The following is a 22,728-nucleotide window of genomic DNA, read 5'->3' on the forward strand; positions in this document are numbered from 1 at the left end:
GATTTTGAAATTTTTTTTCTAAAAATGCATCTTAATATATCAATCAAAACTGCATATTTGTTTTGGAGGGCAATTTAATTTCAGATTTTATTTAATTTTTTTTTTAAAACGAATTTTATTTTTTTTTTCCAAATTTCTATATAAAAAGTCTTAAAAATTTAAGCAACTTTAACTCTAAGAGCAAGTTCGTGCTACCCAGTCGTGCATTTTATTTTTAAAAGTATTGTGATCATTTTTTGTGTAGAAATGAAAAAAATATGGAATTTTCTCTCATTAAAAATGAAACCGCAGATTTTCCTTTTAGATTCAGATAAAAAATTAAACAAGATTAAAAAAAAAAACATGTGTGCAATTCACACGTGGTATAGAAGTGAAACCTTAAAAAAAATGTTCTTGCTAAAAAAAAAAGAAAAAATCTACCTATTTTTTATTCTATCTCCTTTAAATACATGTTTTTTATATAACAACCTATATTAATTTTATATCATCTGAAAGCTTATTGTTTCAGCTTAAAATATTTATATTGTCCATGTCTATAAAACATCTACAAAAAGAACTTATTTTTGTCGAACCAAATCACTTTTCACCAAAAAAGCAAAAAAATCAATCTTTTTTCTCTTTTAACACCATTAAAATATATTTTTTTAAATGACAACCTATAGTAAATTTTATATCATCTGAAAGGTAATTTCACCTTTTATATGACGTATGAATCATATTTCTACCATGCCTAGAAAAAAATAAGAATTTTTTAAAGCCAACTATGTCGAAATTTCAAGCTGAGATTACAGTACTTCCTACACTGGTCATCGTCAACAGATCTCCACAGGTGTTTTGAGGTATTTTAAAAGTTTTTCAATTTAAGATTGAGTAACTCGTAAAGTTAATTGTGATATATCAAATGAAAGGTGATATTATCAGCATGCGTATTAAAGTTAAATCAAATTTGTATGTGCACTAGATCAAAAGATATAACGTGTGTAGAAAAAGAACATATTTTTACCGTTATCTCAGAATTTTACATATGAAATTAATTGAAATTTTTTACATTTATAGTTTATTAAATTAAGTTTTTAAGTTATAACAAGTTGAATGTTCGTGTCGCGTTTTCGTTTCATCTTGTTTCAAATCAAAAGAAGTTTTCACTTCAAAAATAATGATTTGGATTTTTGTCTATTTTGTAAATAAAATATTTTCTTTTGTTTGAAAGTATTTTTATGTAAAATATTTTGTCAAATGACCACGGAAAAATTCGATTGGGACCCAACTGCGTTGTTCTTTGTGACATTGCTGCTTATAATAACTCTTTAGTTTCATAAGTATAAAAAAGTTATCTTTGAACATGACTTTCATAAACAGATCTTCATACTACTATTTCAGTCTTTAAATTTTATTAGAATAGCTACTACATTTTAAACACCGCTAAACAGATATTTTTTATTCCGTGGTCTGAATTCTTATAGAATGTGAATTGAATATGAGTTGCCAAAATTGGGTGGAATTTTTCTCAACAAATTTATCAACCAATAATACGGCCCTAATACTACGATGTTGTAGATGGTCTAAAAGTAGTTTAAGTCATTTTGTCCTTAGGTCTGCGCATGGTTTCGTGTGTTTGCCCATATGTACTTCGAGCTGGAGCCTTAAATGATGGATAGATTTGCTTGAAATTTGGTACATATAATTTTTCAATATCTCCATTAGAACAAAAACCTTCCATATAATTATGTGGAGATATTGAATGAATACATTTGGACCAAAGGGAACTAGCTCATACCGAATTTTTTAAGTGGAACTTGGTTCAGTTTTTTTCTTTGTTCATTATGAACTAATCCACAAATTTGTCTTCAACGTTAAAAGAAAATCAGAAAAAAGGAAGAGATTAAAATAAATCCAAAGTCACTCACAAATTTAATACACAGAATATGCTTTATGCAATTTTAAATATGTAAGCCTGGATTCCCAAAATATATCAAACAGTGTAAACCTTCGAAAACTTGACCCGTTTATGGTCTATTATGTTTTATCACCGGTAAGATGCCTATGTCGACAATTTTCTTCAAATAAATAATTATTATTGAAAAATTCATGTTTGGAAAAAAAGTAAAACTGAATTTAGGAAAAAAAAATAATTTTAGACTTTATGGCCATTATAAGTTCAATTTGCAAACGATTTTAATTTTTTAAATGTTCTAGAAAAAGGACATTTATAGACATTTCCAAAATTACACGTTTTTGACCTTTTTTTCTAGAATTTCGATACTTTAAACTACAAGTCTTTGACTAAGTTTTCGTTGTTTTACGTATCACTTTTTGAAAATTCGCAACTCTTACTTCTACGGAGTTCAATTTGTTATTAACCAATCTGATTAAATCAACCAGATTTCATATTAAAACAAAATGATTCCATTAAAACAATTTTAGTTCTATAATTTACAGCCATTTGTTAAAAATAAATATAAATAAGCTCAATTTGTTATTAAACTCATTTTTAACTTGGTCGTTAAAATGGCTGTTAATGAATAAAACATCTAAGTTACGTCGCATATAAATTTTTAAATCGTATAGTATTCTTTTCTTGACTGATTTAAAATATTACATTTTAAGGGTAACACTATCTATTTTTAGCACATATTTATCCTCCCCACAATAAGGTTATAGATCTATGAAACACACCTACCTACTCAAACATTCTTCTGAGTTTCTTGAACTTCACACACATTTCTATCAAAGTGTGTGAAGCTTAAATTTAAAAAATAATATCCTTTTCAGTATTCAAAACCCTTCCATATATCAACTGACAATCTTATTAAAAATTCATTTGATACTGCCTTACACACCGGCATATTCCTAAATTAGATACAATTTTTTTTTCTTTTCTTTTTTTTCCGTCAAAATTAATTACCGACAAATGTTTTTGACTAATTTTGTTAGCGTGGGAAAATCCATCCATCATAAGCATACCAAATTATAATTATACCTTGAAAGTGAAAAAGGCTTTTAATACTCATCCATATACAACCTGTGCCTGATAACGTGCCGTATATATTGCCATCCTTTCAATCAAATTTATGTATATAATCCCATTTGAATTATATCCACTCAGGAACAGAAAAAAGAATACAAAAAAAAAATACCTACAACAAAAAAATCCCCTTAGGTGAAATACATTTTTCATGTGAAATTTTCACCGAGTTTTGATTAAATACCCGCCTTCTGAGAAAGCATACAATCAGTGAAAAATAACAAAAAGAAACAAAAAAAATACACGCCAACACCTAAACACGTGAAACAGATTTGTTAACCCAATTTTTCCATATATCCTTTTTTATTTCTTTTTTTTTTCTCTCAGGGAAAAAGGATATTTTTTTTTTTGTGTAAGGATCAAATGGAAACAAGAACATGAATATCTATAAAATATATTTGTTAGAGTAATTATTACCTTTTTTCCTCTCCTTTAGGGCTTCCTCTGTGTCAATCCTTCCTTCCCTCGCACTCACTTTCTCTCTCTCTCACCGAACAACAGAGAAAACTTTTTCTCGTAAAAACCAAATCTTATGATTGTGATTCTTTCATACGACAACGATATTGTATGGGAATTTTTTTTCTTTTTCATTAATATTTTATTAACACAATCACATTCACATACATAAAATAATATGCGTATCCTTTTGCTCTCTATACTCTACAACATTCCACCTCTCTAACGTCTTTAGCAGCCATCTACCAAGGAAGAAGTTTCCACTTAACAATAATCTTTATTGCACATCACGAACGTTGTGTTTCAACCAAAACTCTGCTCTATACTCACGCACACGCGGGCATTTTCGTTTTTCTTTTTTACAATTTTTCCTTCATATCCTTAATGCACACTCACACAAAGTATTCCATGTATGAACTATTCATAAGATTGTTGTCTCGTATATCCTTTTTTTTTATATATTTTCTTTGGTTTTGGGTTTTGGTTTTGAGACTCACTCTCATTCAATGGCTTGAGCAAGTTGTTGCGGTTATGAACTTTTTACAGGACGAAAAAAAAATTACACAAAAAAAAAAATAACATTAGCAAAAATAAGACAGAAGGACAAATTGGGGTTATATTAAATATTCAAACCGGAAATAGAACAGAATACCTAAATTATTTTATCAAAATTGTTATTTTATATATATTTTTTTTTTGTTTCTATTAGGGGTTTTCCCGAAGTAATTCGATCCTTTACAGACAGACGGTAGGATGAAACAAATTGAAACCAACACTACTCAATAATTGGTTTAAACGTTTTCCCAGAAAGCCATTATATTAACCACATCCTTACACGCACCATTTTTATTTTATTTTTTTCGTCTTCTTCGATTACACACACACCGGAAGTATGACAGAGAATATAAAAAAAATTATAATTTCTCTTTTTTAATCGTTTTCATTTATATCCCCGGTATATCCTTGTGCGGGTTAACTATATTCCTTATTGACAGGAATTAATATCCTTCATGACACAGCACAACAACCGCACGCCGCGCCGTTACTCGCAGCTCAGTTCCACTCAGGTCGAAGGGAAATTTACAACAAAAAAAAATTCTGTTTTGTATGTCTGTTCGATTTTAGGCAGAACAAAAAAACAAAACAAGATGGGTACAGAATCCGTTAGACAAGTGTTGTCCTTACGTGATACAAAAACCAACTGAAAATATGGATACTGGTGCCAAAGTAGGTAAGGCTTGGCAAGAAGGTCCTTTGAATATAATAATTTTTTTCCTCTGAATTTTACTCTCTGTTCTCATTTACTCACTCTCTCTGAATTTTTAGTTGAAGTTTTGGTCTTTAAATGTCAGAATGTCACACATTTCCAGAGAAATCATGGGAAAGTCTCCAAAATTGACGGTACCTACTTATGGAATGGAAAGGATTTCCAAGAGAATTATTGGAAATGCGGGAATATTGGTAATTTTTTTTTTTTTTTTTTTAGATGAAAGATTCTTGTTTTGAAATTGGTTGAGGTTTTGTATATCCATCGTTAGAGACAACTCCCTGTGTAATTTTGTTGTTGCTGCGCTTTTTTTTGGTTAGAAATCATAAATGTCCTTTGAATAGTTTTTTTTTTTCATTTTTCTGTTTTTTTTTTTTTTTTATTTTCATCTTTTTTGTCCTTTTTTTTACTATTTTATTGATTTAAGGTTACAAGGTAATTTGGATGTGTTATAGAGTTATTGGCAGATTATTTCTATTTTTTTTTTTTTTCTTTGATTTATGTTTTGTGTAGGAAAATCTGTTTTCTTTTGTTAATTCGAATAAAATGGGTAAAGTATATCAAGGACAAATCTAAACCAATAAGGATAACAGAAAAGAATGTTTTATAACTAAGGGTATTACTTTGCACCCTCTCCTAAAAAAAAAAGAAAGTTAAACTTGAAGGATTAACTTAGTTTTCTCTATAACTTTCTTTTGATATTTCTTTCTGCCTACTTTTTTTTTTCTTCTGATTTTGTTCATCTATTTCTTTTCTCTAAAAAATACAATTTTTTTATGTTATATTAAACGAAGCATAAAATCCAATCTGATCTGTTTCTTTAATTCAAAGAAAAAAAAAATTACAAAAATAGAAGAAAAATGGTCTAGAAGATAAATAAAATTTGTATATGCTGACAGATAAGTTGTTTCGTGTCCTTTCTTTTTCTTATTTTTTTTTTTTTCTTTTGTTGTTTGGTTCCTCTCTGATGTTCAGGGTGGATTTACAGGTACCTAACCGATTTTGGTCCTTTAATACTATTAAAGCTTATGGAAATGGGATTTTATTCATTTTTTTTTTAGAAATTTTCGTTTGTCATTCAAATTGGTTCAGATAAATATCAATTTTTTTTTTTTTTTCATTTTTTTGTGGTACACAATTTTTTTTTGTTTGATTTGAAGGTTTTATCCTTTAAGTGGTTTGAGAATGGGTGTGGATATGGAAATAAATCGCTTTGTTAGTGGATTTCTTTTAAAGCTTGAATATTTAGAAACGAAATTAAAGAGACTTGAAAAATTTGGGTATTTTTTTTTTAAGGAAAAATTGTTTCTGAAACGCTATCAATTTTATTTATTTTTAAGTACTTTAATTTTCTTATCTTTTATTTATGTATTAATTGCAAAAATTATTAATAAACTATTTTCTACTTAGACTGTAACCTACTGAGAAACTTTCAATAGATATAGTTTTGTAAAAAAAAGTACGTATACACCCCATGTAACCTTAATTAAATTTGTATAATAGTCTTTTTTTAATAATATTTCTTTTTGCAAAGTGCATACATTTTTCAAAATGTTACCTTATTTGGATAGTGAATTCGTTGCGAAGAAGATGCTTCTCGAGGGAGCGATGAGTCTGTTAATTTGTTTTTTTTTTTTTCATCCATTTTTTAAATTAGTTGGTTCAATTCAGTTAGCAGTTTGAAATTTTTAGATAATACAATTATCTATTCAATGAGCCATTAAACAGTTAGGTTAATTGATTCAACTTTAAGTTATAATGGTCTGAAGTGTTTGTTTTTATAATATTAAAGAGAAGACTTAAAAGCTACCAAATCATTACTATACACGCAATGTTTTTTTTTTATTAGACAAAAATGCTTAATTATGAGTTAAGGTGCATCTTTTTTATTTTTTTAAAATGAAATAATGTTCGCGATATGACAGCAAATTCCCTTCTTAAAATGGTTCTGTAATTCAAATTTTTAGCACTTTTTATTGAATGAATTTTAAATATTTCCATACATTTTTAATTTTCTTAAGGATAATTTTTTATAGCTAGTTTCCAACATTTTGTTGCTATGCCTTGGAATTTAAATGTAACCAAGTTTTGTTTGGTAAAATTACTTGCACATTTAGGAATATAATGACTTATTTTAAGAAAAGGTGTCGAATTATTTATTTTATTTATTTATTTTTTTCCTAACCCAAAACTTGAAAGAATTTATTAAGCAGTCAGGATATATTTTTAGCTGTTAAATTTAACTTTGTTTCAGTTTTATATAGGATATTTATTATTTAGAAATCAATGTACTGAGAGGCTCTAGTACATTTGAATTATTTAAAAAAAAAAATATATATATAAAAAATTACGCATACGCCCCATGTAACTTGAATAATTTTTTGGCTTATTGAATTTATGTATGTATTTTACTATAAAATTTCGCTACTAATGGCAAAAGTTGAAAATGTTTTTTATTTATTTTATATTTTTTCTTCTCTTTTCGGTTTTAATAATTTTTTGTTTAATTTGACATCTAACAAGTTATTTTCAATTAACCCATTTCCGGCTAACGTTGCGTTTTCGCAACGTCAACTTTGAAGATCTCTGGAACGTAGCTGATTATAAATTGAAATGAAGTAAAAAGTGATTTTGAAATATAGTACAATTATCTAATCGACCTGTTTTTGGATTTTTTTGTGAAAATTTTTTTTCGTGCTTTTTAAAGACTTTCAAAATTCGAGTTTTTGAAAATTTTGAGGTAGGATTTTTGAACTTTCGCGAAATATCGTCAAAATTATAATTTTACAAAATAATGTCAACTGCAGATAAATAAGAGTTCAAATAATGATCTAAAATAATTCTGACGTAATTTACATGAGTTGTCTGCTTGTCAGCTAAGATGAAAGCATGACGTTGCGTTTTCGCAACGTTAGCCGAAAGCAGTAGCTAAAAACACAATATTTTTTTGTTTGCTGCTTGAAATGAAATTGAACGGTTTTTTTTCTTGGAATATTATGTGTTTTTATTTATAATGCTGACATTTTAAAAATATATCATAATTTTTTATTGTTCTACAAAAGGATGCATATTTTAGTTCTGAGAACAAAAAAATAAAATATCATTCATAAGGGTTATATTGGAAAACCCATTTATGCATATTTTAGTTCTGAGAACAAAAAAATAAAAATCATTCATTAGTGTTATATTGGGAAAACCCTTTACCATTCACTTGCCTTTATTCTTAGAAATAATTAGGCAATAACTTTTTGTATATAGGAAACATCAAGGCTCAGGTCACTTTTCTTATCAGCGTGGTCCCTATAAGGCAACTGTACTATGTTCAGGTACTATATGAATGGAGTGCATATTCTTATTCCAAGAAAAAAAAAACACAAGTACCTAATAATGGGGCCCTGTATTGGAAAAATGGATCGCGAATATAAGCTCTTCGCATTGAGCTTATTTTTTACTTATAAGCTGTGAGTTGTGCTATCAAGAAGTGTTTTGAAAATTATATCTGTGTTTTACAAAAAAAAAAAAAATCAATATTATGTATCGCAAAAAGTTTTTATCTGCTAAAGAACTCGAAGAGTTATTGATGAATCCCAGTTCTGATGAAGACGAGGAATTAAATTTGAATTTGGATGCTGCACTTCATACAAACATTATTATTTTACCTCCAAAAAATGATGCTGTTAGTGATAATGAGGACATCGATGATAATGAGCAGCTTTTGGAGGATAGAAATGAGTTCCCAAATGAATTGGCTGGCGAAGTTGAGCTAGAATGCATGTTTGATGATTTAAATTCTCAAAATCCTGAAATCAATGAACCGGAAGTCCATGTTTCACCAAATAAACCAAACAGTGCATCTACATCCCAAAACGTTGCTTCAACTTCTAAAAAGGAATTGGCATGTCTTCCTTATAAGTTACCGAAGTGGTCAAAAAGCCATCGTGTTGAATTTTCAAAAAAACCAACAGACGTATCAAGTGAAAATATACGAGCAATTTATGACAAAATCGGTAAGTTTATAATATATATATTATTCAGAAGAGAGATGACTCTTTTTATTTTTCTTACAGGTAATTTCAATCCTCTGGAAATGCTAGAACTATTTCTAGACAGTGACATTATCAATTTTATTGTTGACCACACAAACGCCTATGCTAATATAGACAAAAATAATCCAACATTCAAAACGGATGGCAATGAAATACGCAAATTCATCGGCATAATGTATTTCTCTGGATTACATACAGTGCCCCAATTGGATTTGTATTGGTCTAATCAACAAGTATTTGGATGCGACCTAATAAAAAATACAATGAGTCGAGATCGGTTCCGGAAAATAAAGTGCTATTTACACGTTTGTGACAACAGTAAAATCGACCCCAGAGATAAGTTTGCTAAAGTTTCATTGCTCAACAATATGCTAAATGAAAGATTTATGCAGTTTGGAGTATTTTGCCATCATCTTTCAATTGACGAACAGATGATACCATACTACGGACGCCATTCTGCAAAAATGTTCATCAGAGGAAAACCAATACGTTTTGGATATAAGTATTGGAATTTGTGCTCACATGATGGTTACTTGTTCCAATTCATTCCTTATGGTGGCGCAAGTAGTGAAAACTCCTCTGAATTCGGGTTGGGAGAAAATGTTGTACTCAGATTACTTTCAAAAATCGATAAACCAAGTCAGCACACGGTAACTTTCGACAATTTTTTCACGTCACACAAACTAATATATCGGCTTTCTAAATTGGGCTATTTCGCAACAGGTAATTTTATTCAATCTCAATTTTGTGTAGCGAAAAACTTACTGTTTTTGTATTTACAGGCACAGTTCGTGAAAATAGAACTGGAAAAGCAGTGTTGACCGATCCCAAACAAATGAAGAAAAAAAGTCGTGGTTCCATGGATTTCGCATTTGATAAGGAAAATGAAATAGCAGCTGTTCGTTGGAACGACAATTCAATTGTAACAGTTTTATCGAATCATTTGATGGACCAACCAATTAATCAGGCGAAGCGGTTTGATCGAAAGCAGAGGAAACATATCAACATTCCAATGCCAAATGCAATTCGTCAATACAACGTAACGATGGGTGGAGTTGATTTATTCGATAACGCTACAAGCAACTATAGGATACGAATTCGAGGAAAAAAGTGGTACTGGCCACTTTTAACAAATGCCCTGGACGCAGCGCTGGTAAATGCATGGAAAATGCATTGCATTTGCAAAAAATTTGCCAAGGAAACATCAATGTCGCAACTAGAGTTTAGGACATTTGTTGTAGATGCACTGTTGCGATCGGAAACAAACTCTGAACCTGTGTGTCAAACGGAAGGAAGCCCCAATGTAGTGGTCCGTTTCGACAGTATGAAACATACTGTCATCAAAACAGAAAAACGTCTCCGATGTCGCAAGTGTTCCAGCCAAACCATTTTTTCCTGCAGGAAATGCAATATCCCCCTCCACCCTAAATGCTTCGAAGAATACCACACCAAAGCCCTTTCTTTGTAAACATAATATATCTAAGTATAATGTTTAAGTTATTACGAATTTTGTTTTTTGATTTTCAACAACCTCTCTCTACGCAATGTATATAAATTTAATTCAAATAAAATTCATAAAATTCTCCATGTAAATATTTTTTTTTTTTTTAATTTTGATACCCCTTTCGGCTAACGTTGCGAAAACGCAACGTGAATTTTCCGGAAAACTAGGAGCATCACTAAAAATTTTTTTTCAGATTTCATCTAATTAGACCAAAAATAGATAGTGTTCAAAATTTCAAGTTTCTAAGTCAACTGGAACTGGTAGCCGCCGGAAATGGGTTAATTTTAAAATAATTATATTAATCTATTTATTTCTAAGTTAAATGCAGTATTATTCATAAAAATGTGTTAAAAATTGAAAAAAAAATTAGGTGTTTAACGAAACTAGTTTTTTTTAGGTAGGTACCCAAATGTTCGAGTTTCTCACTCAGCTGAAATATTTTAAGATTTCTTAATCGGCTAATTTTTATCAACTTCCTTACCGACGCACATAGGAGTATTGTCATCAAAAACCTGGCCATAATTATTTTTCGTGGTTTTTGTTATTATTTCTGTTTAAAATGAGTATTCCTACAAAAAAATACAATCAGCCCTATCGGAAATACAATTTCCCTGGAAAAATTTCTCTATTCCGAAAAATCGGTATCGGCAATACTTTTTGAATGGAAAAATTTCCTAGGAAAAAATTCCCACACAAAAATACCTATCGGGAATGAAGTTTCTCCCCCGAAGTATTTCTATCATATTTTTTATGGGGAACAGATATTTTGAAGCCAAAATGTTCGTGTTGTTCTTTCAAAATATTCTGTTAAAAATATTAAATTATTTACTTCCTTAATCCAACAAAAAGCAAATGATATTGCAACTGGATAACTTAAAATAGTAGACAAAAATAAAATATATGTAAGAAAACCTTAAAAAAAAAGCATGGAACTAAAGGAGACAATTCCGAGAGCATTAGTTTGCTGCTTTGGTCGAAGAAATGATCAAATTATGTGGAATGCCTCAATTTATTTCAGTTATTTATCAGGTCAAAAAAAAAAGCTTAAGAAGCTTTATTGATTGATTCTTTAATTAAAATTAAAAACACAAAACTAATTACATGTCCATCTGAAGAAACAAACAAAGTAATAAGTTGGGCAAAAAATAAAAAAAAATATTGAATAAAAATCCACAAATCAACACCAAAGAAAAAAAATTCAGAAAATCGACTTATGACCAGGTTTTTACTGCAAATACTCCTATGTGCGACGTTACTCATTTTTCAAACACAGATTCTTAGAGGATTTCGGCTTTTTGGTGCTGAGTGAAATGATAAAAGAATGAAAAAGTTTTTAACAATAATAATTTCAACGCAAAACGTGCTTAAAAAATTAAGAAAACAGAACGAATCATGCTTCACTTGACTTGAACAAAGAGGACCAACAAAACTCCCTTTTTTCTTTTTTTTTTGCAGTCATAACAAAAAAAGCAAATCAGAAGGATGTCACAATTGGTGTCAACTTAAAGTCTAAATATCCTGATTGTATATAGAGTTTTTTGAAGTAGGTAGAAGTTCTGATCCTTTTAGGAAGTAGTTGTTTAGATATGTTGAAAAAAAAGGGCTTCTCTTATTTAAAAAATGGAGTTTTTTAGAGAATAATTAACTCAATTTTTTTTCATGTAGTAAAGTAAAAAAAAATTTTTGTTGACAAAGCTTAAAAATAGATGTATGAAAAATGTGTTTTTTTTTTTTAATTTACAGTACATAGCCCTTTTTTTCAAATGAATTTGTTTGATAATGAGTTGAAGACTTAATTCCATATTAGCTTATACTTTTTCCCTTTAATTATTGTTGAGGTCACTTGAACTTATATTGAATTTCTTTATCTTAGTAGGAACTTACATTATTTGGGTCGAGTAAAAATAAAATTTTTTTTAATTTTAAAGGAGTTTTAAACAAAACATTCCACAGCATGTATTTTTTTTTTGTGTCGATCAAATGAAAAATTTTCCAATATTCCCTCAAAAAATGTTTGTGTTACGTCCAATAACATAACATGTTGTGATGGAATTCCACAAGAACTTAATATTTGATTTTTTTCCTTTTTAAATTAAATTTGAACCTGACAAATTTGTTTTTGTTTGTGAAAAAATGTAGAGTATTTTCTATGATTTTCATGGAAAACTTTATAACCCCTATGTTTTGTTTTGCGATATTTGTTTAATTAGAAACATACATACGTTCCACAGCATGTATTTAGGAGTGAATTGTGACTGAAATTCAAGTCCTTGACTCTCCAAGTGCCTTGTTATTAGTCTAATCACTTAAATCCTAAATAAAACTACAAACCTCTAGAGCATCAATTCAAAACACACAAGACTTCCACTGAATAAAATCTTGACAACTCACATATGGAAACTATTTAATCAATTCAATAAAATGATGATGAAATCATTCTCATTGGTCTGTCCAATCGAATACAATCAACAAATATTATACATTCAATACAATTCGAATGCATTTTATATAAATTAAATTTAATTTCACGAGTCCAAGCGCGCGTTTACGCGATCAAAATCACGTCGTCATCACCACTTTGAAGTTCCCTCAGAGGGATTATTCCCTGTTTTTTTTTTTTTTATTTATTCCACATTCACTGTGGTTGAGTTCAAGTAGGGATTTGGGACTTGTTCCCGGCACTTTATGGTATAATTTTTATCCTGTTTTATATTTTTTTATATATAAATTCAAAATGGTAGCCGGAAATAATAATTGTTGATATTTTTTTTTTTGTGTATAAATTTATATCTTCTCTTGATAATAATTTTACATTCAATGTTACATTTTTTTTCTTTTATATTTTGTGTGTTTGCCACTAATTAGCATAGTAATGGCGAACGGAAGCAATTATGTAATGAAAACGAAAAAAAAAATACAAAAAAAAACTGGAAACAAAATAATAAAAATAATCGCACTCCAGGATGTTGTTTTCTCTGTAAATTATTATTATTATTTTTTTTTTTCATTTTTGGTGGCGTAGTAGTTCAGGGATAAAAATTGTTAATTTGTATTGCATACTTCAAGGAGATTACATGTATCTCTATGTGAAAATTAAATATACAAATTATATAGTCAAATAAAAAAAAAAAAAAAAAATAAAAGAAGAAAAAAAATTACTTCATACAAAGTTGTAGCTTTTCTTTTTAACTTTTAACTTAATGAATTCTTTTTTTTTTTTTTTTTTTTTTTAATTACAATTGCAAAATTTTATTGCTATGTACTTTTCTTTTTTAATGGACTGTAAAACTGTGTGCATGGTGCACTTAAAAAAATTAAAACATTTAAAGAAGGAAACGTTGAATACGTCTTGTGTATAGAAAGGTGAAGGTGTGTGGTATATGCAATTTTTATATGGTAAAACGGTTGAAACTTTTAGGAGAAGCTATAAACTTAAAAGGAGTGACTGTACATGGACTGGACATAGACATGAGAAGTAACTGCAAGTAATTATTTTGTTCTAATTTTTGAAACTTCAGTTTAAAACTAATAGACGACAACATGAATCCTACTTGCGATATAACGCAGGAACTATAGGGCATTAAGAAGAGAGAAAAAAAATTAGCCTCAAATAAAATGTAAAAAAGGTCACTGTAACATGATACTGATCAGGACGTCTTCTTTTTTTAAATCAAAGCGAAAAGTCAAGATGGATTCATGAAAAATTGCTCTCACGATGAAAATCGAGAAAAGGTTTGTGGTCCCTGAGGACCTTAGCTGTCCTGAAATCTATGTAATGTGGGATATTTTTCGGTTATACATACAATTATAACTCTTACCTTTCAAAAAAAGTCCTGTAATACTCAGAACGTAATAAAAATAACTTAAAAAAAATATAAAAATGAAAAAAAAAAATTAAAATCTCTAAAAATGGCAAAAAAAAACATTTAAAAAAACAGTAAAAATGAACAAAAAACCTCAAAAAATGAGCCAAAATACCACTTCGTTCTTGGGGTTGATTCTGAGTTACACTAAGTGTGATTAGAACTTACAAATCTGTTCATTAAATAACCATTATACAAATTTTTCCTTAGGAACAAATAAAACAAATATAAAAGTGCCTATCTATTTTCCCATTTTTGAAAAACTAAAATAGTTTTTTGCATCTATTTTTAAGGATTTGACTAAGAACTAAATAGAACATTCAATTTTGAATAAAAATTGTACCTTGTACTTGTATTAAAAAAAATAACTTAAATACAAAAAATAATTTTTTTTAAATTTTGACTTTGAAATTAAATTTCTCAAAAACTATTTGCTCAATCAACCTCAAATAATCATCAAATTCAAGGAGTATATTTTGTCTTTCCAAAAAGGTATAGGACATTATAATGTAGTTTTGTTTTTTGTTTAAATTTTTTTTCCAAATTCCCTCCCACGTGTATACAGGGTGTCCCACAGTCACCGCCCCAAAGAAAAACCATGGATTCCTGAGGTCATTTTACGTCGAAAAACTTAAGAGGTAATTTTCTCGTTTTCGTCTCGTTTTCGAGTTACCACGGTTTTTATGATTTTTGTTCTCTTTTGCCTTATCTGGCTTTATCTTTGCCAAACTACGTTTGATTTGAAAGATTTTTTTTACAACGAATCAAGAATTTATTACAGTTTAAGTTTGTCTCAAAACTTTTATTTCTGCGGACAACCGTTTCTCCACAATTTTGCATCAAACACAATTTTATTCGTTTTTTAAGTTGTTTTTTACACTTTCATATCATTTAAGTCAAAAAAATACGTTAATGAGTATTAATTTTTTGTGCTTTTTATTAAAGCCCAGTTTATTTTCATAAAAAAAATAAGTTTTATTTCATAAAAAAGACTACTGAAAGTAATTAAAAAAAATAAACAAACTGAGTGAATTAAAAAAAAAAATAATTTTTAAATACAAAATTAATTTAAATGAATTAAAACTTTTTCTGAGCTTTGTCTATTTGTTCTCTTCTTAGCCACAATAGCTCACAAAAAGTTTTTAATTTATTTCAATTAATTTTTTATTTAAAAATAATTTTTTTTTAACTCACTCAGTTTGTTTATTTTTTTTTTAATTACTTTCAGTAGTCTTTTTTATGAAATAAAACTTATTTTTTTATGAAAATAAACTGGGCTTTAATAAAAAGCACAAAAAATTAATACTCATTAACGTATTTTTTTGACTTAAATGATATGAAAGTGTAAAAAACAACTTAAAAAACGAATAAAATTGTGTTTGATGCAAAATTGTGGAGAAACGGTTGTCCGCAGAAATAAAAGTTTTGAGACAAACTTAAACTGTAATAAATTCTTGATTCGTTGTAAAAAAAATCTTTCAAATCAAACGTAGTTTGGCAAAGATAAGGCCAGTTAAAGGACAAGAGAGCAAATATCATAAAAACCGTGGTAACTCGAAAACGGGACGAAAACGAGAAAATTACCTCTTAAGTTTTTCGACTTAAAATGACCTCAGGAATACATGGTTTTCATTTGGGGCGGTGACTGTGGGACACCCTGTATATATATAAAATGCCTGTAACTCAAAAAAGGGATCAGGTACGATTTTGGAATTTACAAATTTGGAATCCTGAGATCATTTCGAACAAATCTGTATCATTACTTTTGGGGTCCATTTTTTAAAACCTGCCGCGTTTTCAAGACCACCGTGCATTGTTTTGTACGTGTAGGTACTAAAAAATATAAAATCGTACCTCTAAAATAAAACTTTCGAAACCATTATCAACTGTACCTAGGATACGTACCTATAAGCTTTTTGTTTTTGATTTTTTTAATTTCTTGCAAATAATTCAACGGATTTTGAAAAAAAAGTAAAATTGACGCAATAAGAAACAAAAAAAATAAAAGATGGGTACATGGGGCGTATACGTAATTTTTTCAAAGTTTTTTGATAGATTAGGATTTAAACGAGCAAGCATAGACGTTCTTTGCATAATATTGTTACCTTAAGTTTAAGTATAAAACTACAAATTGGCGTATCACCTCCACCTCAATTTATTTGAATATTGCAGACCATCTGTCTTCTGAGGTTAGGCAGCTACTAGAAATGCAAAACTAGTTCGATATTTTTTAGTTTTTATTTATTTGACAAAAAAGTTATGTTAAAAAAACGCAAAAAAATACAAAAATATTAACTTAAAAAACTTTCTACTTTCGTCAACACTGTAATAATGGATCGATTTTCATAAAATGAACGGCAATCGCTTTGTTTTATCAAAACCTAACTTTTATCACCCTCTCATTACCAACTTAATATACCAGAAATAAAGTAATATATACCAGATGTTAAAGTTATTCCTGCATCATTTTCTCTCTGTGCATATCTCACCCGTTTATTTGAATTAAAGAATCAAAGCCTTTCCCCCTCTCCAAATAAAAAAAAAACATTAGATAGGCATCTCCAACAAATGAATTTCAATCTTCAATTAACTCTGGCTCATATGATAACATTTTTGCTGTTGCCATTCCAACTAACGAATGTGAACAGTAATTACTCTAACTGACGTTTATTTTCTTCTACAAAAACTCTTCCATAAGATTCTTATAGGCATTAAAAGAAAAATGACCAGTTTTCCCCTTTTCTTAAAGATGTTAAGCTTTATTTGTTCAGACACACAAAGAAATACTACTTAGCTATAATACCAAATGGACCAATAAACAACCGCTGACGACTAAAGTGTCAAGACATAAAAATGCCTAACTTCACTTATTGCTCTAACCCCCTTTTTTTTATTTTTTTTTTTTTCTGAATCTCTCTTATTCCATTGATTTGTAATGTGTTTTATTACATTTCAAAAAGGAACAAAAGAAAAAACAACCACAATTTTAATGGAATTTCCAGCTTCCAGTTGTAGTAAATAGAGGTAGAAATCCCATAAAATATGAAATCATTCGCTTGAGAGATGAAAGTCTATAGAGAGGAGAGGTGTAATTACGTTTACCGATGAGTTTGGTCCTTGGCCCAGTGTCGGTAGTTCATCGAGGACAATAATAAGAAAATTTAATTTCCCGCAATAAATTCGCAATAAACCCTCCATCGGCTAACTTGTTCCATTTCGAAGAGCCAATAGGTGGTTTTAGTATGCCGAAAAATTTTGAAATGAAAATCAACTATCTTAACGAAGAAGGAGCAGCTTTTTGACCGAACGAGGTTTTTTTTTTTTTTTTTTTTTTTGTTTATAGGTCTTGGGTAAATATTAACTTTTACAACCCCATCGTTCTCATTCGGAAAAACGAAAAGGGGGTTAATTTATAAAGTCAAGACATAAAAGTTGCGTTTCAACTTTTCCGACAGCAAAATCAATTCTTAACCATAAAAAATGTTGGTTTGGGGAATTTTTACGTCAAACTTTAAGGATAGAAATGTAGGGTTATGAGGCTTCTCTTCTCTTCTTCTTATTGTGATGATGCTTCTCGCTAACGAGTTTTTTTATTTCTCTCTCTCTTTCTCTTTTACACTCTCACTCTTCGAAAAATATCATTATACTAAACATAAGATGTAATTTGGTCCTAATGATTTCACCCTGGTCGGCTTTTTGCATCTCTATGAGAGAATGTTTATTTTAATAGTTTCGCAATTATGTCGTAAAATTTAACTGAAGTTTCTTCTTGCGAGTGATGCTGTGTGTAAGGATTTGATAGCGACAACGCTGTTGAGTTGGTGGCAAATAGCAAAAAAAAATTATTATAATTGTGAACGAAACTTTCGAATAAACCATGAATATCTTTTTTTTTGTTCGTTCATTTTCTTTAGTACTAATTAGGTTTGCTGGTGCTAGCAAAATTGTGAAAGAAGTTCTAGAGGGAATATGGCTGCCAAACAGATCTTAACTTTCAATCAAAGTTAACATAAAAGGTTGTAATTTCTGAATGGAAATTAAGAACTAAATTAAGTGCTGGAAAGAGGAGGAGGCACCTGGGGTTTTGAGATGATCATTGGAGTTTTGTGTCGATATTTTGATATTTTATTTATTTTGATAGCAAAAGCTATTGAAAATACCATTTCCAAGGACCCTCACTTTAAATCTACTTTATTCGAATGAAGAAACATACATTTCTCACGTTTGGGCGCCATTCAGAAGAAGTTACAATGAACAAATTTGAGGTGGTATTGAATGGATTTCCTAGTGTGACAATTTACCACTCTGACCATTACGCCATGCAATACTACTCTAAAAAGTGTCCAACGTTGGGCGCCACCTTTATCTAAATACAGGTAGTAAACAGAGTATTGTGTGGTGGTCGTCGTTTGCAGGTTTAAACTACATTTTTAAGAATGTAAAGAAAATGTCTCGCGTTGGGCGCCAGTTAAAAAAAAAATCTTTGTCTAAAGCTCGGTACTATTATGAGTGAAACCATTCAAAAATTTTTTTCTATTGAACTGTTTTTTGATAAGGATCAAAATTAAAGTTTTACGATAAACTATAAAGACATTTGGGGGACACTGAGGGAAAAAACGCAACGTTAAATGTAATGAGTCAAATTTTCTCAAGTGGGCCACCTAAAACCGACTTCTCGAATTTGATACTTTTTTTGTATATATTGGAAGATTTCTATGTTAAAAATAATATTCCAAAGTATTTTTGAAAAATTTCAATTTTGTTAAAAGTTATAAACAAATGAAATTTTTCAGGTCTTTTTGTTAAAATGGCTATATCTCAGTAATGAAATGATAAAAATAAATAAAACTTGGTACACATATTACCAATTGTACACACAACAATTTACTTAAAAACAATTTTTCAAAAAAAAAATTATTTATAAGTAATTGATTTTGTTATAAACAATTGCATTTTTTACTAACTTCTGGAGTATGTAGGAAAACCATTTTTCTTATATTCGATTTGAAATTTTATAAGCTTTCATTATCTGAAAGAAAATTTTAGTGCAATTCATAAGAAAAAAAGTTATGCATGTTTAAACTTTGCCGAATATTTATTTTTAATAGCATTGAACTTTTTTTTGTCACAAGAACCAAAATATACTTTTCTAGAGGTTTTTGGGGTGCTGAACTCGAATCCGAAGTCAGAAAAATTTGATTGGCCTCCGTTTTTGAAATACAGTAGTCCCTCGATAATGTGAATTACCGATAATGCGAATTTCTCTAAAATGTGAATCGCCAAAAATTTTCATTGTCATCTCTGTAATGTGAATTTCGAAAATTTTTAGACTCTATAATGTGAATTTCCTTTGCAAAAGCTAGCATGTTTTTCTCGTTCGTGCACGCAATCTTTGTATAGGTCTGAAAAGTGGATAGGGTAACTTCGGGCATTATGGCGCACCGGGCATTATGGCGCACCTCTCAACTACCATACTTCCAATACTCGTATTTAAATAAAACCAATGCAGAAACTTTGTTCCTCGTCGAACACTAGCCTTGTGACGATCGCAGTTCAGTGCTATTATTTTTGTGCCAAACAAAAAAGAAAACAAAAAAAATATACCGGTTCTGGGTTCCAATATAATATCGCTTTGTTTTTGTTTGTGTGTATCTCGGAAAGTATACAGCGCACGTGTTTGTTGTAAAGAGTGAAATGAAGAGTACAGTTTTGGTTTGGTTATATCACTTGTTATATTTTAAATGAAGTAAGAATTGTGTTTAGTTTTTGGAGTTTTCTGAATATGTGTATATTTTGCAATATGGCGCAGATTCAATAAGGGCATTATGGCGCTACATTATACCCGACTGCGCCATAATGCCCTTATGTAAAACTTATTTCAAAAGTAGCTTACATTATGTCTTTGCATTTTTTAAAATTTTAAAATAACCTCAATTTATCGTTAATTTTATGAAACGTATTTACAATTATATTTCAGAAATGCCGAATATACGTAAAAAAAGTAAAGGGCTCCGAAGTAAATGGGGTTCGCCATATTGCCCGTACATAGGGCAATATGGTTTTTTTTGGACTATTTTTAGCTTAATTTATTTTTTGTTAAAAAGCTTGAGTTTTTATTCTTAAATAATTTATTTATGTTACGTTTTGATGAAAATTAATTAAAAAAAATGATTGAAGTAAAAATTGTTGTCCGTAGTAAAGTTATTTGAATTTGTGCTTAGGTATGCCATAATGCCCTAATTTACCCTAACTGTTATTTGTCTTGACATTTCTTAAGATATTGAATGCAGCTGCAGGCTGGAGATTTTCGTGCTAACATTTTACATCTTTTTATACGAAGTTTTTTAACGTTTTTTTTATGAAGAATTGATTTTAAGGATTCTTATGATTTTTTTTTTTTTCAGTTTTTGAAATGGAGTTTACCTCTTATTACTTGTATTTTATTGATTTTTTTCTTTATTCAGTAAAGGCTTAAACTGAGCTAAAAATAACTGTAATATTCATTGGTTTTAAGAATGTTTTAATCAGTTAAATTGACAATTGGAAAAAGTTCCAGTAATGTGAATCCCTCTAAAATCCGAAAACGCCTTGTTTTAATTAGTTCGCATTATCGAGGGACTACTGTATTACCGTTATAAAAAGCAAAAAAGCTTAATTTTGGCTGTTTTCGAGGTTATGTTTTTATGTGGGATAATTCATTATAAACAAATTATTTGTAACGGTGTCTATGAAAACATATTTTATTCTTTCAAAAGCTGTTTAAATCTTTTCGATATCTCTTTTATTGGCCGAGATATTTTTAATTAAGTAAGTCTTTGGCTCAAAAACAGCACTGGTGAACAAAATTTATCTTTTGTTTTTTGCCACAAAAACTAAGAATATACTTTTCTAGAGATTTTTGGGGTGCTGAATTTGAATCCGAGGTCCAAAAAATTCTATGAGCCTCCGTTCTTGAAATTATTTAAAAAATTTTTTAATTTTTCAAAAAACACATTTTTGGATTTTTAAAAAATATTTCAAAATTTTTTTTTGAAAAATCAATTTTTTGGAAACGAGTTGGTGAAAAATTTTGAAATTTTGTTTTTATGTGTAAATTAATTATTTATGCAAAATTGCATATCAACTTTTTTTTTGAAAAATGTTAGAAAATTTTTATATAGAAAAAATTATTTTTTTAAAAAACGGCTCTAACGATTTTCGAAAATTTTTTTCTAAAAATTCCTTTTTATACTAGAAATAAAATGGCACTACTTAGTTTTTTGTAAAAGATCATTTAAAACGGCATTTAATTATTTATAAAAACAGATTTTATTTTTTTTGCACCACTAACGAAATTCCGTGAAAATATCAAATTTTAAATCTTCCCTTATTTTGTTCAATGAAAAACTTTAACATTAGAGTAACTTTTACCAAAAGAGCAAGTACGTTTGACCCCCAGTCGTGCAATTTATTTTCTTATGAATTGCACTAAAATTTTCTTTCAGATAATGATTTCAAATCGAATATAAGAAAAATGGTTTTCCTACATACTCCAGAAGTTAGTAAAAAATGCAACTATAACAAAATCAATTATTTATAAATTTTTTTTTTTTTGAAAAATTGTTTTTAAGTAAATTGTTGTGTGTACAATTGGTAATATGTGTACCAAGTTTTATTTATTTTCATCATTTCATTACTGAGATATAGCCATTTTAACAAAAAGACCTGAAAAATTTCATTTGTTTATAACTTTTAACAAAATTGAAATTTTTCAAAAATACTTTGGAATATTATTTTAAACATAAAAATCTTCCAATATATACAAAAAAAAGTAAAACCGTTGATTTAATGTGGAAAAAACTAACATAAAACATCTTTAAAATAAAATTGAAACAACTTAAATTTTTTTTTTATTTTTGTCGGACTTCAGCTTTTGTTGCATTTTATCACCCTTATTTCCAACAGTGAGTTAGCACGTTAGTAAAGCATTCGCCTAGGGACCCAAGAGTTCTAGGTTCGATCCTCAGTGGCTGCCAAAATTGTTGTTTTTTTTTTCAAACAACTTTGATTTAAAGATGTTTTATAATAGCCCAGTAATTTTAGGCATTTTGTACCCCAATTCCAAAATTCCTACTTTGATTGATTTTGGTATAGACCTTCGTTACGGCGTTGTTATGAAGATGTGAAAAATCGACATTGATATCGCGTCCGCGTTAGAAGTTATAGAGGTCAAAAGGTCACGCAAATCAGTTTTTCGCATATATCTCGTAACCTGTTGCTCGGAGGTCAATAGGGGTCTACGGAAAATCTGTTCGTCATAAAATTATCGACAAATATTGCCTTATGCATTTTTCTGTAAATCCAACCGATTTCGGACTATCTTATAACGTAGTCATTCAAACTACATAAATTTGTTCAAAGTTTCGATATGACTCTTAGAAGTAGTCTAAGATTGATATGGGGTGTTTTGACCCTCAAATGTTTTTACCCTGAGACCAAAACGTCTCAGGGTAGGTAATTTGGACCTGAGGGTCAAAATTAATTCCGGAAGTCTTCACATCTTCATAACAACGCCGTAACGAAGGTCT

The 22,728-nt window shown here is 29.2% G+C and overlaps 2 protein-coding genes across 2 annotated transcripts in view; one reads left to right on the plus strand and one right to left on the minus strand.

The window, feature by feature from the left end:
• Positions 1-4,692, minus strand: part of LOC129918348 (zwei Ig domain protein zig-8-like) — a 45,819-nt gene extending 41,127 nt beyond the window's left edge. The window contains exon 1 of the mRNA XM_055998821.1: positions 3,443-4,692. The gene's annotated coding sequence lies outside the window, so the exon portion shown is untranslated. The remainder of the gene's footprint in view (positions 1-3,442) is intronic.
• A 3,588-nt stretch (positions 4,693-8,280) lies between these two features.
• Positions 8,281-10,262, plus strand: LOC129918185 (piggyBac transposable element-derived protein 3-like). Its single transcript, XM_055998573.1, has 3 exons — positions 8,281-8,755; positions 8,816-9,517; positions 9,577-10,262. The coding sequence occupies exons 1-3, from the start codon at positions 8,281-8,283 to the stop codon at positions 10,260-10,262; spliced, it is 1,863 nt and encodes a 620-aa protein (XP_055854548.1).
• The last annotated feature ends 12,466 nt before the right edge of the window (positions 10,263-22,728 follow it).

The sequence above is a fragment of the Episyrphus balteatus genome, chromosome 4 (genome assembly GCF_945859705.1).
Source record: "Episyrphus balteatus chromosome 4, idEpiBalt1.1, whole genome shotgun sequence".
Classification (NCBI taxonomy): Eukaryota; Metazoa; Arthropoda; class Insecta; order Diptera; family Syrphidae; genus Episyrphus; species Episyrphus balteatus.

What these genes read in the sequence shown, in the direction of transcription:
- LOC129918185 (XM_055998573.1), top strand. Translation starts at nt 8,281, where the DNA reads ATGTATCGCAAAAAGTTTTTATCTGCTAAAGAACTCGAAGAGTTATTG. An exon ending in AGCAATTTATGACAAAATCG is followed by an intron (nt 8,756 to 8,815) that starts GTAAGTTTATAA and finishes TTTTTCTTACAG; the next exon opens with GTAATTTCAATCCTCTGGAA. An exon ending in ATTGGGCTATTTCGCAACAG is followed by an intron (nt 9,518 to 9,576) that starts GTAATTTTATTC and finishes TTGTATTTACAG; the next exon opens with GCACAGTTCGTGAAAATAGA.